Source organism: Plecotus auritus (genome assembly GCF_963455305.1).
Source record: "Plecotus auritus genome assembly, chromosome: 6".
Taxonomy (NCBI): domain Eukaryota; kingdom Metazoa; phylum Chordata; class Mammalia; order Chiroptera; family Vespertilionidae; genus Plecotus; species Plecotus auritus.
This window is the reverse complement of record NC_137773.1, coordinates 22,266,412-22,280,470: the sequence shown is the minus strand read 5'-3', so window position 1 is coordinate 22,280,470 and position 14,059 is coordinate 22,266,412. Positions and strand designations below refer to the sequence as shown.

Genomic DNA, 14,059 nt, shown 5'->3' with positions numbered 1-14,059 from the left:
TTCATAGAATTTTTAAAATATGTTTTTATTGATATTTGAGAGGAAGGGAGAGGGATAGAGAGATAGGAACATGCCCCCTACTGGGGATCAAGCCATAACCCGGGTATGTGCCCTGACCATGAACTGAACCAGTGACCTCTTGGTTCATGGGTGTATATTCAATCACTGTGCCACAATGGCTGGGCTATTAATATAATTTTAAGCATTTAATCTAATACAGCAGATTGTCTTATTTTTATTTATTTAAATTTATTGGGGTGACATTGGTTTACAAAACCATACAGGTTTCAAGTGTACAACTCCACAAAACATCATCTGCACACTACATTGTATGTCAATTGTCCCAAGCAGTCTCTCTCTGTTCCCCGCCCCCCCCCCCCCCTTTGCCCACCTCCGCCTACCCCCAGCCCTCTTTCCCTCTGGTTATCATCAAACTGTTGTCTGTGTCTATGTGTAAGTATTTGAGAGCCACCACAGACAAGTGGGCACAGGAAATGGCATGATTCAAATAGATCTAATATTATGTGCAAATCAGATATCAGGAGAAGGGTGAGAAAAGAAATTAGAAATTGAATCAGGCATCCTGACAAGGTAATGAAAGCAATTAAGGTTCTGACAATGAGATAGAAGCACAGGACTTAGCCATAAGACATCGTTTTCCTCTTCTAAGTGTTAAAACTTTTAAATATGTATAGTACGTTTAATTCAAATTATACTAGTTTAAAAGGAAAAACAGCCAAAATAAGCTTCCAAAAACATCCATTTAAACATCTGCTGCGTTTTGTGATTGTTGTTTTGTTCAGGTGGAAGCTGTGCTTTCTATGATTAATCTGCTATACACATTTCAATTAAGTACATCAAGAAAAGTAACTGAATTGCTATGGGTTTCTGAAATAACCACAAAATTAACTTGAAGGGGAAAAAATTACACTACAGTACTAACAGGTATTATGTGTACCTTCTGAAAAATGAAACTGACATTTATCTGACTTATTAGGAACTAGCGGCCAGTGCACGAATTCGTGCACCAGTGGGGACCCTCAGCCTGGCCTGCAGGATCGGGCTGAAACCAGCTCTCTGACATCCCCCAGGGGTCCCAGGTTGTGAGAGAGCACAGGCCAGGCCAAGGGACCCCACTGGTGCACGATCGGGGCTGGGGAAGGATATGGGAGGTTGGCCAGCCAGGGAGGGACTGTGGGAGGGCTCCAGGGTGTGTCCAGCCCATCTTGCTCAGTCCTGATCTGCCAGACCCAGGCAACAAGCTAACCGGTCAGAGCGTCTGCCCCCTGGTGGTCAGTGCATGTCATAGCGAGCCATTGAGCGGCCTTAGCATATTACGCTTTGATTGGTTGAACAGATGACCAGACAACCAGACACTTAGTTTATTAGGGTTTTATTATATAAATGGATACTACTAGTAGGGTTATAAAGGATATTGAACATGCCTCTCTGTAGGAGAAAAACTTTAATATAAATCTGATTATAAATTTATATAGTTTTAAATAGTTTAAAATCAAATTTGCTCTAGCAGACGTCTCTAAAGAACAAATACAAAGGAATAAAGGCTATTTACGAAGTAATTTTAATGAAGGCAAACATAATGTGGCCTCATCTTAATTACATGGTCCAGGCTGAATTACAAGTGTGGAGAGGAACTCTAGAGGTAGAGCCCAGCAATCTGGGTTTTAGCAAGCCTTCTAAGTGATTCTGAAGTGAGCTAAAATTTGGAAACCACTGAGCTAGACTTACTGGGAAGAAATTGGCTCCAGGCCCATAGTATGCTTGATTTTCCTGCGGTTAATCTAGTAGTTTCCAAACTTTTCTGCACATTGAAATCACCCGGGAGGCTTCAAAAACTGCTAATGCTTATGACCTATAATCAGAGATCATGATTTAATTGGACAGGGATATGGTCTGGGCTTTGGAAATTAAAAAAAAAAAAAATCCTCAAGTGATCCTAAGGTTCAGACAAATTTGGGAGCCACTGGATTAATCAAAAGAGAACACACACATTCGTCAAGTTTTATTTCCAAATTCCATTCAAGGAAGTTTCCTGATTATTTCAGAGGACTAGAATGTTGTTATAATTATATTGCTTAAAACATAAGTTCAATATCGTATCGAAAGAAATCTAAAGATTTAAAGATTCTTATAAGCCACATCTTCCAAAGTAAGAGGCAAAATACTGCCTACATTATTTTGTTTGAAGGAAATCTATAATTTTGGAGTTGACAAGAGTGTTACTCTTCTCATTAAATGTTCATCTATGCCATTTAGCTGTCCAAAATAGGCATCAGGAATGCCTACACAAGTGGAAAGGAACCATCTCGGTTTCTGTACAGTTGAGATGGCCTCTGTGATGGTGATTTTTGGCTGTTGTGGTAAAAAGATGCCTCCCCCTCATCTTCATTTCCAGCTTCACCAGTATTTTTGCCAGCCTCTATGCCCTGGATGACCTATGTGTCCATCAGCTCCTGAAAGATGACAAGGTCATCATCTATAGTGACAAAATCCTGGAAATTTACTTCATTTGAGACCCAGCTGGAAATAGCCACTGAGGGCTACAACTTTTCAATGGCAATATCTGGTTCACTGACTGCTGCTTCTCTGTCAGAACCTGTTAAATCTATGGGGACAATGCCTTCTCGCTGCCAGCATTTCACCACTGTGAACTGCCTGACTGAGCACCATGCTGCAGCAATCATGACAATGGCCTGCTTGATGTCCACTTTTCCTTGATCCTCACTGCTGTTGAGTTTGAGAATGTTTTAGAAGGTGGCTCCTGTACATCACTTTCATGGTTTGAATTATGCCAAGATTCAGTGGCTGCAGCACAGCAGTACAGTTTGAGGGCAGATACCCCACCTGAATCCTTTCCAAGCATGGAAGCATATTGTGAGTGGAGTTGTCAAAACAGCAGGAGGATTTGGCATTCCGCCCATTTCATCCTGGCATCCGTTTGTATCAGCCACTCATAAAACAGATTCTGTGTCATCTGTACCCACTGGCTGGCTGTTCTTTTTAAAATACATATATTTTATTGATTTCAGAGAGGAAGGTAGAGGGAGAGAGAGATAGAAACATCAATGATGAGAATCTTTGATTGGCTGCCTCCTACACGGCTCCCATCGGGGACTGAGCCTGCAACCCGGGCATGTGCCCTGACCAGGAATCAAACCATGACCTCTTGATTCCTAGGTCAACGCTCAATCACTGAGTCACACCAGCCAGGCTGGCTGTTCTTAAGGCAGTGTGGGTTGGCTGACCTACCAACAATTTTTTCTTTCCGTCCCCCATTACAACAAAGGAGTGCTGTCAATCACTATATTGCTTTCTTGTCCCCACTATAATGGTCCCCTTTAGCAACCAGCATGTGCTAGGGCCGTGGTCGGCAAACTGCAGCTCACGAGCCACGTGCGGCTCTTTGGCCCCTTGAGTGTGGCTCTTCCACAAAATACCACGGCCTGGGCGAGTCTATTTTGAAGAAGTGGCGTTAGAAGTTTAAGTTTAAAAAATTTGGCTCTCAAAAGAAATTTCAATCGTTGTACTGTTGATATTTGGTTCTGTTGACTAATGGGTTTGCCGACCACTGTGCTAGGGAAGCAACTGGAAAAACACTTCTGTCCTGTTAACATTAAAGATATCATCTGGGCTGTAGTCAGTTTTATAATTTCCCCTGCATGCCACTCATTAACCTTATCTTTTCCTAGAGTCAAGGACCTAGACCATTCATTAATCTGTCACTATTCTCTCCATAGACTATTTTCAAAGCAATTCTATGGAGATCCCTAAATCTGTTCAGCCAGCCCACACTTTCTTGAAAATTGTCATAGCTAAGCACGTTGGCCAAATTTAGTGCTTTTTTCCGAATGACAGAACCAGTCACGAGAATGTTTTTTGGCACAAATTTCTTGAACCCAAGCAAAACAGCCTTATCAATGTCGTCATGGAGAGTGTTCCTCATCCTTTTCCACTGGGGTTCCACAAATGCCTCCTCACCTTTTCTTCAAATTTGGCATGACCCTTTAAGAATGTAGACAAAGTAGAAGGAGTGATACCAAATTCTTTTGCCACATCATCTTTCCTCTTGCCTGAGTCTGTAGCTTTTACAACTTTCATTTTCTCTTCCAGGGAGAACTGCTGACATTTCTTGTTCCCCTTGTTTGCCACATTTGCAGAATGAGGGTTGGGCCACAACTACCAGGCTGTGTCCTTTCCTTCTCGTGTTTTGTTTTGCCACAAGTGTGGAAAACTGAGAAGGCAAAATGGAGTACCGATTGGGAACTAAAGATAATGAATTGACCCTAACAGATGGGTTCAAATATTTTTTAAAAATCCTATTAGGACCCCTGGCCGGTGTGGTTCAGTTAGTTGGGCATCATCCTATGCAGCAAAAGGTTGCCTGTTTGATTCCCAGTCAGGGAACTGCTCAGGTTATGGGCTCAATCCCTGGTAGAGGGCATACAGGAGGCAGCCCATCGATTTTTCTCTCTCCCCCCTCTCCCTCTCTCTCTCGCTAGAAAGCAATAAAAAAAAATCCTTTTTAAAAAGTTCTATTAGGAAATGATAATATAAGGCTAAAGTCAAGAGAAGATAGGATTCATGCTACTGACTTTTTGTAGAGGTTACTTTAGAACATTTGAACAAGAAGAGATCTTACAAATAATCTAGTTTATTTATACTTCCTAGCCTCCATAAAAATAATAACAATGTCTGTTCCATCTACTATGAGAAGAGACTGAAATAATAGATGGTAAAAGTTATTTGCAAATAGCAATGCACTGTATAAATTCAAGGGATTATATGACTTGTTTTATAAATACAGAAATTGAGGCCCAGGGAAGGGGCCTATCTAGGTTAATATAGCTCAGATTTTTTGGCTCAGATTATTTCTGCCACTCCATAGTTCTGCCTGAAATTCCACCAAAATGAAATCTTCAAAGCTCTACCTAGCTCTACCACCATTTGGCTGGGAAGGATGTTCACTGTGGGAAGATGTTTATGGTAGCCATGCATTCATTTAATGAATATTTACAAGTGCCAAGTGGTAAGGATTCTGTGATGAACAACATAGTGAAGGTCTTTGCCCTTATGAAATATAATGTGGTGGGGGGGGAGATAAACAAGTAAGTAGATAAATTAGAGTGTGTTATGTGCTACAAAGGAAATAAACACGATCCAGCTGTAGCAGTTTTGGTAATTGCCTGCTTAGACCTTTTATCGTGAGAATCCTCAAAGGACAAGAAAAGCTGTTGTGACATTATGCTGACTGCCTCTTCTGAGAAATGGCTTCTACCACCACCTCCACACATTTATCTATCTATTCATGGCATCCTCTATGTGGTAAGCATTGTGTTCGATGCCAGCAAAACAGAAATGGAGTATAGTGCCCACCTTTGAGGAACTTACCAAGGAAAAAGAGAAGATAAAACTGGAGTGTATGGAATACTATAAGAAAGGTTACAAAATACTATGACTAGAACATAGAAGTAGGGATGATCAACTGGGTAAGGGTATTTCCTTCATGAGATGGAAGGAAATATGTGTAAAGGCAATGAAGTACTATAGAAAAAAAAGTCTTTGAACACAAAAATCACAGGAAGGCCCAAGAAGGAATTTAGGCTGATAATGGGAAAATAATAGGCCTTTACAGGTTAACTTTTAGAAATGATATGATCAGAGTTGCACTTTACAAAGAGTCCTTTGGTTGCAAAGTGGAAAACCTAATGGGTAAAGTCCCGTTTCCTAAGAGGTGGCCCTAAGTCTAAAGGCTAATCTAGCAGGCCACATAGAGTTTGGATATGTTCATTTGAGTCCACAGGATCTTAAGCAAGAATAAAGATGACTGCTGTGTGAAAAACAGAACTGAAGGTGTCATAGAAAAAGCAGGGAGACTAGTTAGAAGGCTGCTGCAGGAGTCCAGATGTGGGATAATGCTGGCTTGGGTTAGAGTAATTGTGGAGATAGTAGGAAGTAGTCATTTCAGGGCTATGTTTTTGCAGATCTTGCTGATGGACTGGAGGTGAAGTGCATGAGTCAAGGATAACTCCCAGATTTCTGGCTTGAGCATTGAGTAATCCAGTGGATGGTGGTGCCATTTACTGAGACGAGAACCAATTTTTGAGGATCTACTTATTAAACATAATTTGTTACTTTACATGCTTAGTGCAGCTGACATGTGGCAGGATTGGAATTCAAGCCCAGGTAAGGCTTACCAGTATTCTTAATACTATAGAGCAGGGGTCCTCAAACTACGGCCCGCAGGCCACATGCGGCCCGCCGAGGACATTTATCCGGCCCGCTGGGTGCCGCTGCCTGTCCTACTTAGCAGCCGACTCATCCTGGGCTCGCAGTGCGCATAGGAATTTGTTCATAGTTTTGTTTTTTTTTAAAACTATAGTCCGGCCCTCCAACGGTCTGAGGGACAGTGAACTGGCCCCCTGTTTAAAAAGTTTGAGGACCCCTGCTATAGAGTGTTATATAGCTTGTTCTGGGAATTGACCTGGAAAGAGAATGAAGCAGGAGCCAAACCAAAGTGTTGTAGGTCCAAAACTAAGAAACTTGATTTATAGTCAAGTGAACCAAAAGACTAGTCTAGAGGGTTCTAAGCAGGGAGTGCCTAATCAGATTACAGTGCAAAAAGATCAGTCCGGCTATTGTGTGAATGCACTGTAGAGGGACAAAGAGGGAGGTGGGAAGAAATTGCATCAGTCCAGGCAGGATATGATGGTGACTAGGAGAAGGTTGGGTGACAGTGGTAGCTAGACAAGAGTAGGCATTTTGGAAACACATTTGCAAGATAGCGATGGTCGTGGGTGGGTGGAAGTGGAAGAGGGCATAGAGGGGATAAATGATGTTGGAAAAGAATAAAATAAATATATAAAGAAGATAGTGAGGGTCGTGTGGGGACTTGTACAAATGTGGGACAATCAACAATCTGTGACATCGGCGGGAAAGGACAATACAATCCACATCTGACTCCAGAGCCTTCCATAGGGTCATTCAGTTCAGTTTGAAGCACTCCAGGAAATTCACAACCATAACTGTGAGGGGAGCGGTGAGAGGGACGGGTTGAGGGCAGAACGCCGCAGTGAGGAGGACGGCTTGGTGCAACACTAAGGAGAACCCTACCCTGAACGAGCGGGGTCTGACTGAGGAGGGCAGGGGGGCAGGCCTTGGCCGCGGTGCTGACAGTTGTGGTGCCGTGGCTGCCCAGATCCCGACGCAGCTCTGAGCGGTGAAGCGGGGCCTGGAATCCTTCACTCTCAGCACAGCCCCGCCCCAGTTACCTGAAAGCCCTATGTCAATAACTGGGGGCCGGGCAGCGAGGACCTCCCACTGCGAGCTACCGCAGCTTCCTCCACCTTCCAGAACTTCCGGCCGGAAGCAGTTCTTCCGCGTTAGCGGTCCCCTCTACATCTACTAGCAGTTCCTATGGGCCCGCCCCTCAGCTGGGGCTGGACTGCTGCGCTTGCGCAAGGGGTGCACGCAAGCACTCTGGTAGCCGCTTCCGGTGCGCCGCGAGGGCCGCCGGGACGGGTCTCCCAGGCGATTCGAGGTTACTGTTGCTGCTACTGCTGCTGCTACTGCTACAGCTGCTGTCGCCCCCAGCGCCGACCCGGTGCCGCGGCGACGCCCGCGTTTCTGCTGTCTTCCTCGGGCTCTCCGGGGCCTGACCCCCGGGCCCTCTGCAGGTGTCGCTGAAGACCCTGCGGAGTGACCTGTGCTCCCACACCCGCCCTCCAAGACCTCCTATCGCGACTCAGAGGAGGAGGAGCAGCGAAAGGGGCTGTCGCGACTCCGCGCCGTGTGTCGCCGGGCGGGGCCGCGGGTCCTGGGCTCCTCCAGCCCCCGGGATGCGCGCGCGAGCCCTCGCCTCCACTTCCTTGTTGCCACTGTCACGACTGGAGCCGCCTCTCGCCGACAGCGGGGAGCGCGAGGGCGCGGGCCAGCCCGCTCGTCGAGCCCCCGGGCCGGGTGCCTCCGGGAATGTGAGCCGCGCGGTGTCCACGCTTCTCGGGGTAAGTCCCGCCCTTGAGCGCCGCGCTGCTCCGCGCCGCGACCGGCGACCTCGAGCTGGGTGGGGTGGCTCCCGAGCCCTGTTGCCTTCTGCAAAGTAGGAGCTGTGAACTGTAGTCTCCTCCTGCATTTGCATCCGGTACCTTTGGGATATGTGGGACCCAGAGAGGGAAAGAAACTCATCCAGAGTCAAACCGTGGTCCATAGCTGAGCCGTCAACGCTGTCTCATGAGGTTGGGAGGAGAATATGATGGGACAGTGGAAGTGTCTCGCAGATTTCAAGTACTGCCCGTAATTCTGCTTTGCAGGTGAGAAAACTAAGACTTAAGAGTAAGTAGATTGCCCAAGGTCATAGAGCTCTGCGGGCCCTGTTAAAATGTGTAACTTAAATTAGAATCCTGTTTTTCTGCCCTTCAGAGCCCTGGTTTTAACCTTTATATTGTCCTGCCTTTTTTTTGGGGGGGGGGGGGGGGAGGGAGCATTGCTGTACTGAGGCCTAGGATCTGAAGACAATCGTAGACCCAGGCTCTGGGTGCTAAAACCCTGTGTGCTCTCTTGCAATTATTGCTTTTCTCTGCAAGACTCTGAAGGGCTGAGAAATCAGTTATTAAGGGCAAAAAAGTACAGTACTCACATGGCCTTGATCTGAACTCTAGCTTCCCTTACCCATTGAAGGCACTGGCCTCTTACCCAGCCAAATTGTGGGTTATGTTCTCTTTTCAGGGTTGCACCATGACAGACAGTATGTAGGGGTGTGTGTATGTTTTATAATGGGAAGGGAAATAATTTAGAGATGACACAGAACTAGAAATAACTTTGGAAATAGAATAATGTGTTCTTATCCTAGAGTATATCTTTAAAATTATAGGTGAAATATTTTTTTGTCTGTATTTTCTACGAAAGGGGTTTTTAGCTTTAACAAAATTCTCAAAGGGATTCTTGCCTCCCAAAAAGTTAGGAGCCACTGATTCCAGTCTCTTTGTCTCACTTGAGGAACAAACTGAAATTTACAGTTTGTCAGAGATGACATGGTTAGAGCGTTAGACTTGGATCCAGGTCTCCTGACTTAACATGCTGTGCTGTCTTTCTCATTATACCCCATACCAGAGGCCCGGTGCACGAAATTCGTGCATGGGGCCGGAGGGGTGTCCCTCGGCCCAGCCTGCACCCTCTCCAATCTGGGACCCCTAGAGGGATGTCCGACTGCCCGTTTAGGCCCGATCCCACCGGGATCGGGCCTAAACGGGCAGTCGGACATCCCTCTCACAATCCAGGACTGCTGGCTCCCAACTGCTCGCCTGCCTGCCTTCCTGATTTCCCCTAACTGCTTCTGCCTGCCAGCCTGATCACCCCCTAACCACTCCCCTGCCAGCCTGATCACCACCTAACCACTCCCCTGCCAGCCTGATTGATGCCTAACTGCTCTCCTGCCAGCCTGTTTTCCCCTAACTGCCCTCCCCTGCAGGCCTGCTCACCCCTAACTGCCCCCCCCTGCAGGCCTGTTTCCCCCCCAACTGCTCTCACCTGCAGGCCTGGGTCCCCCCCCAACTGCCATCTCCTGCAGGCCTGGTCACCCCTAACTGCCCTCACCTGCAGGCCTGGTTCCCCCCCAACTGCCCTCCCCTGCAGGCCTGGGTCCCTCCCAACTGCCTTTCCCTGCAGGCCTGGTCACCCCCAACTTCCCTCCTCTGCCGGCTTGATCGCCCCCAACTGCCCTCTCTTGCAGGCCTGGTCCCTCCCAACTGCCCTCCCTTGCTGGCCATCTTGTGGTGGCCATCTTGTGTCCACATGGGGGCAGGATCTTTGACCACATGGGGGCAACCATCTTGTGTGTTGGAGTGATGGTCAATCTGCATATTACTCTTTTATTAGATAGGATAGAGGCCTGGTGCATGGGTGGGGGCCAGCTGGTTTGCCCTGAAGGGTATCCCGGATCAGGGTGGGGGTTCCCTTGGGGCGTGGGGTGGCCTGGGCGAGGGGCCTGTGGTGGTTTGCAGGCCGGCCATGCCCCTTGGCGACCCAAGCGGAGCCCCTGGTATCTGGGGTTTATTTATCTTCTACAATTGAAACTTTGTAGCCTGGAGTGGAGCCAACCCTTCTGCTGGCTCCGTGGTGGCAGCCATTTCTGTTGGGATTTATGTATCTTCTATAATAGAAACTTTGTATCCTTGAGTGGAGGCCTAGGCTGGCAAGGGCAGGCGGAAAGCTTGGCTTCTTCCATTGCCAGGGAAACCCAAGCCTCCCTCCTGCTCTCTGTGGCCGTAGCCATCTTGGTTAGGTTTATTTGCATATTCGCTCCTGATTGGCTGATGGGCGTGGCTTGTGGGTGTAGCTGAGTGATGGTTAATTTGCATATTACTCTTTTATTAGATAGGATGATACCTTATCATTTGTGTAGTGAGGTCTAAATGAGATGTGAGTGGGCTTGTAATACATAGATCAGCCCTGGGTTTACTACCACAACTCCTTCCCAGAATCCTAAATTCTCTCCAAAAATTGACAAATTTTTAGGAGCAAGCTTGTTATTTCATTCTCATAAAATTCACTTGGTTTTTGGGAACCTTTCTGCCTCCAAGGATTGAGTCTCGTGGGTGAAACTCCAACTTAGAATGTAGCCACATCTAACTCATTCAGCTGTTGTATGCCTTTCTTTTACTAGGAAGAGCTGTTAGTAGATTTTCTTAGACCAGTGGCAGAGAGCTAATGTTGGTCTGTCAGATTACTGTTTACACCTGTGCTATTCAATGCCATAGCTACTAGCCATATGTAGCTATTTAAGTTAATTACAATTAAACAAGATTAATTCCTTAATCATACCAGCCATATTTCAGATATCATTAGCCGTAAGTGGCTATCATATTGGAGAGCACAAATAATAGGACATTTCTGTCATCACAGAACGTTTATTGACCTGCGCTGGTTTAGAGGGTTGCCAGTGGAGATGGGGAGCAGTGTAATAAATGAAAAAAGGCCTAGACAATTGGGTTTTTGAATTGGAAAAAAAAAATCTGTAGTGCAAGTCCCTGTTTGCTGTGGTGGCCTTGGGCAGGTCGTTAGCACCTCAGGCAAAGATTATTCACCTTTCATAATGAACCCTTTCTTTTGTATAGCAGTGACTATTCTCAAATTGGATTGTTGCTAAGATGTCCTTGAGCCTTGCCAGTAAAAATCTGTAAGGTGGGTGAGACATCTTTTTTTATCCATGAGAAAACTGAACCTGCAGCTAAAGGACCTGCACGAAGTCACACAAGTTGGCAGAGTGTAAAGAAATCTCTCATATATAGGCACTTATTGCATGTTTGAATGAACCAGTGAATTAAGCAGTTTGCTTAAGTTGATGAAGGAAGAGGAAGGGAACTTATGGGATTCTTATAATGTGGCACTAAAATCTTTGAGCCAAAGGATTACTGTGAGAATCCTATAAGTGAAAGGGCTAAGTTAGTGTTCCCACATTTGTCTGGTCAAAGGAATCACCTAGGGCACTCGTTAAGCATGCAAATTTTCATACCCTCAAGAGATTCTAATTCAGAAGGCCAGGGGGAATCCTGAAATCTGTGTCTAATAAGTACCCTACAGGAATTTCTTAGGACTACTTACTGAGTTTGGGAAATGACTCAGCCTTAAGGTCCTGGCAGAGATAAGGAGTCATTTGCTCTTCCCTTAAGGTGGATTCTTGAAACATATTTGTGTTTGTCTTCTAGCCATGGATGCATCATATGATGGTACTGAGGTAACTGTTGTGATGGAGGAAATTGAGGAATCCTACTGTTACACTTCCCCTGGGCCACCCAAGAAGAAGAAAAAGTATAAAATACATGGAGAAAAAGCCAAGAAACCCAGGTTAGTCAGCATCTTTTGGTAGCTGGCATTTATAAGCAGTAGCTGCTTGGAGAGCTATATTGAGGAAGACTTTAAAGCTGCATCCATATTTACTGAGAGTGCCATGTCAGTAGAAGTCTCTAGATGGGCATTGGGGTTGTGGGAGAGGGAGATGGGGAGTGGTAAGTGGGAGATTGATGCCAGCAGTTGCCATTCCTGGCTAGATTTTGGTCATGTTTCCAGGCTGTCAGAAGAAATTGTACCATACCAATGGTGGAAGCTATGTACAGCAGATCCTCGAATAACATCAGTTTTTTCAATGTCGTTTCATTATACCACTGATGGGATGCAATAGGGACTTAACTCTTGTTTATATCAATTAGCCTCTGATAAAATTGGTTTCATTATACATTGTTTTGCCACAATTCCAAGAACCTGTCAGTATTCTTGGGAAGATTTACTATGCAAAATAACTATGTTATTTATTATTACCATTGTTACTATTTATATTTAAAATAAAACATTAACAAAAACGTGGCATTATAAATAGTACCAAGATACCTATAAAGACTATTCAAATTATAGCTCTATTCTCCTTCTTAATTGTGAATACTTCTAATTTCTTGCTGCATTGGGTCACTTTGATAATTCTACTTGCTTCCCTCTCTCAGCTTGAGATAACCAAAGTCTGTAAAGGCTGTGAGTGGTGACCCGACTATGTAATCAGCCCCCTAGCTAACGTTTCTGAGGTGGAATGACAGGGCATCTGTGTCTGTCTTTGCTCATATTGGGTTTTAAAGCCACTCATCCCTGCAGAAAAAGAGGTCCATGGAAGTAAACCAGACAAGCCTTTGCTTCCTGGTTTCTAAAGAGAGAAACCTCTGATGCACCATCTAGGGATCTTATTTAAATGTTTCTTTGCTCCAGTTCTTGTTTAGTTAAATGCTTTGAAATGAAATACCGAGTTTTGTGTCTACCTCTTCATTATCCAAACTCTAACATTGTAGTCTTTACTAGTTAAATGAGGGAAAACCTTAAGAAGTCATTACTTCCTCAGGTCGGCTTACCTTCTGTACTATTATGACATCTACCTGAAAGTTCAGCAGGAGCTCCCACACCTCCCACAGTCTGAGATCAATAAGAAGATTAGCGAGAGTTGGAGGCTTCTCAGTGTGGCTGAAAGGAGTTACTACTTGGAGAAAGCCAAACTAGAGAAAGAAGGTTTGGATCCTGTAAGTAATTTTTTTTTAACTGATTTCTCCATTGGTTCCGTGGTAAAGGCCTAGGGGAATCAACCTCTGTTCTCCTGTTTCCTTTTCTTGGGAAAACGTTGAATTGAGTCATTTTTCTTCCTTTTGTCTGATATTGCCTGCTTTACTTCTGATCATACTATGTACTCTTTTGTCCTCTGGGTGCAGCAGTACATGGAGATGGCATTTTCTGAGTTATCTGCAGTGAGCCTTAGGTTCTTTTTCTGAATTTTAGCATATCTTGGAGCCCCTTTATTCTTGTGGGTAGTAAATACTTTCCTTTATACAGGGCAAAGGTAGGTTTACAGTTAGTATGGAAAAATATAATACAAGAATAAACTCTGTTTCATGTACTTAGGGCAGTAAATCTACTTTTGCCCACCCCCTATAGGCATTTCTCCTACATCATGAATGGTCATGTTATAAATTGAATGTAATATAATTAATTTGTGTTCTAATGATTACTGTCAGGTATAATGATCAGCAGTTGGGCTCTGTTTAGAGATAGGTATAGTTGCTTTGTATAATATCACCACTGATGGTTGTGAACTTTGCTAGAAGCAGAAATGCAAGGTTAAAGCAGAAGATGATAGAGGAGACGGAAGGTTTGAGTGCATGGATTAAAGAATAAGCAAGCAAGCATTTGGGTTTGCGTCCCTCAGCCATTTTGTTATTCTAGTTCACAATAACAAAATTAACTGACAACTGTTAACACTGCTTTGTTTTTTTAAACTAAAATACCTTTAGGAAAATGACCTTGTTATTGCATGCTGAAACCTTTTAACCTTAACTCCATTTTTTTAATTGAAACAATTGTCTCTAACTTCTTTTTTTATTTATTTTTTTTATTTTTTATTTTTACAAACCCTTGTGTTGAGGGCTGACTTTCAATAGATCGCAGCGAGGTAACTTCTTTTTTTTTTTATAATGTAAAGTAAAGGTTCCCCAGGAATGCAACTGTTTGGCAGAAC

General features: G+C 44.6%; 1 protein-coding gene across 3 annotated transcripts in view; it reads left to right on the top strand.

Moving 5' to 3' along the window:
• Nucleotides 1–7,517: 7,517 nt before the first annotated feature.
• Nucleotides 7,518–14,059, top strand: part of HMGXB3 (HMG-box containing 3) — a 45,705-nt gene continuing 39,163 nt past the window's right edge. Inside the window, exons 1-3 of one of the 3 annotated variants that reach the window (XM_080671823.1) lie at nucleotides 7,518–8,021; nucleotides 11,721–11,859; nucleotides 12,896–13,070. In XM_080671823.1, the coding sequence (XP_080527949.1) occupies nucleotides 11,723–11,859; nucleotides 12,896–13,070 (312 nt within the window). In that variant the 5' untranslated portion in view covers nucleotides 7,518–8,021; nucleotides 11,721–11,722. The remainder of the gene's footprint in view (nucleotides 8,022–11,720; nucleotides 11,860–12,895; nucleotides 13,071–14,059) is intronic. The other 2 variants (XM_080671824.1, XM_080671825.1) reach the window with 2 other exon arrangements.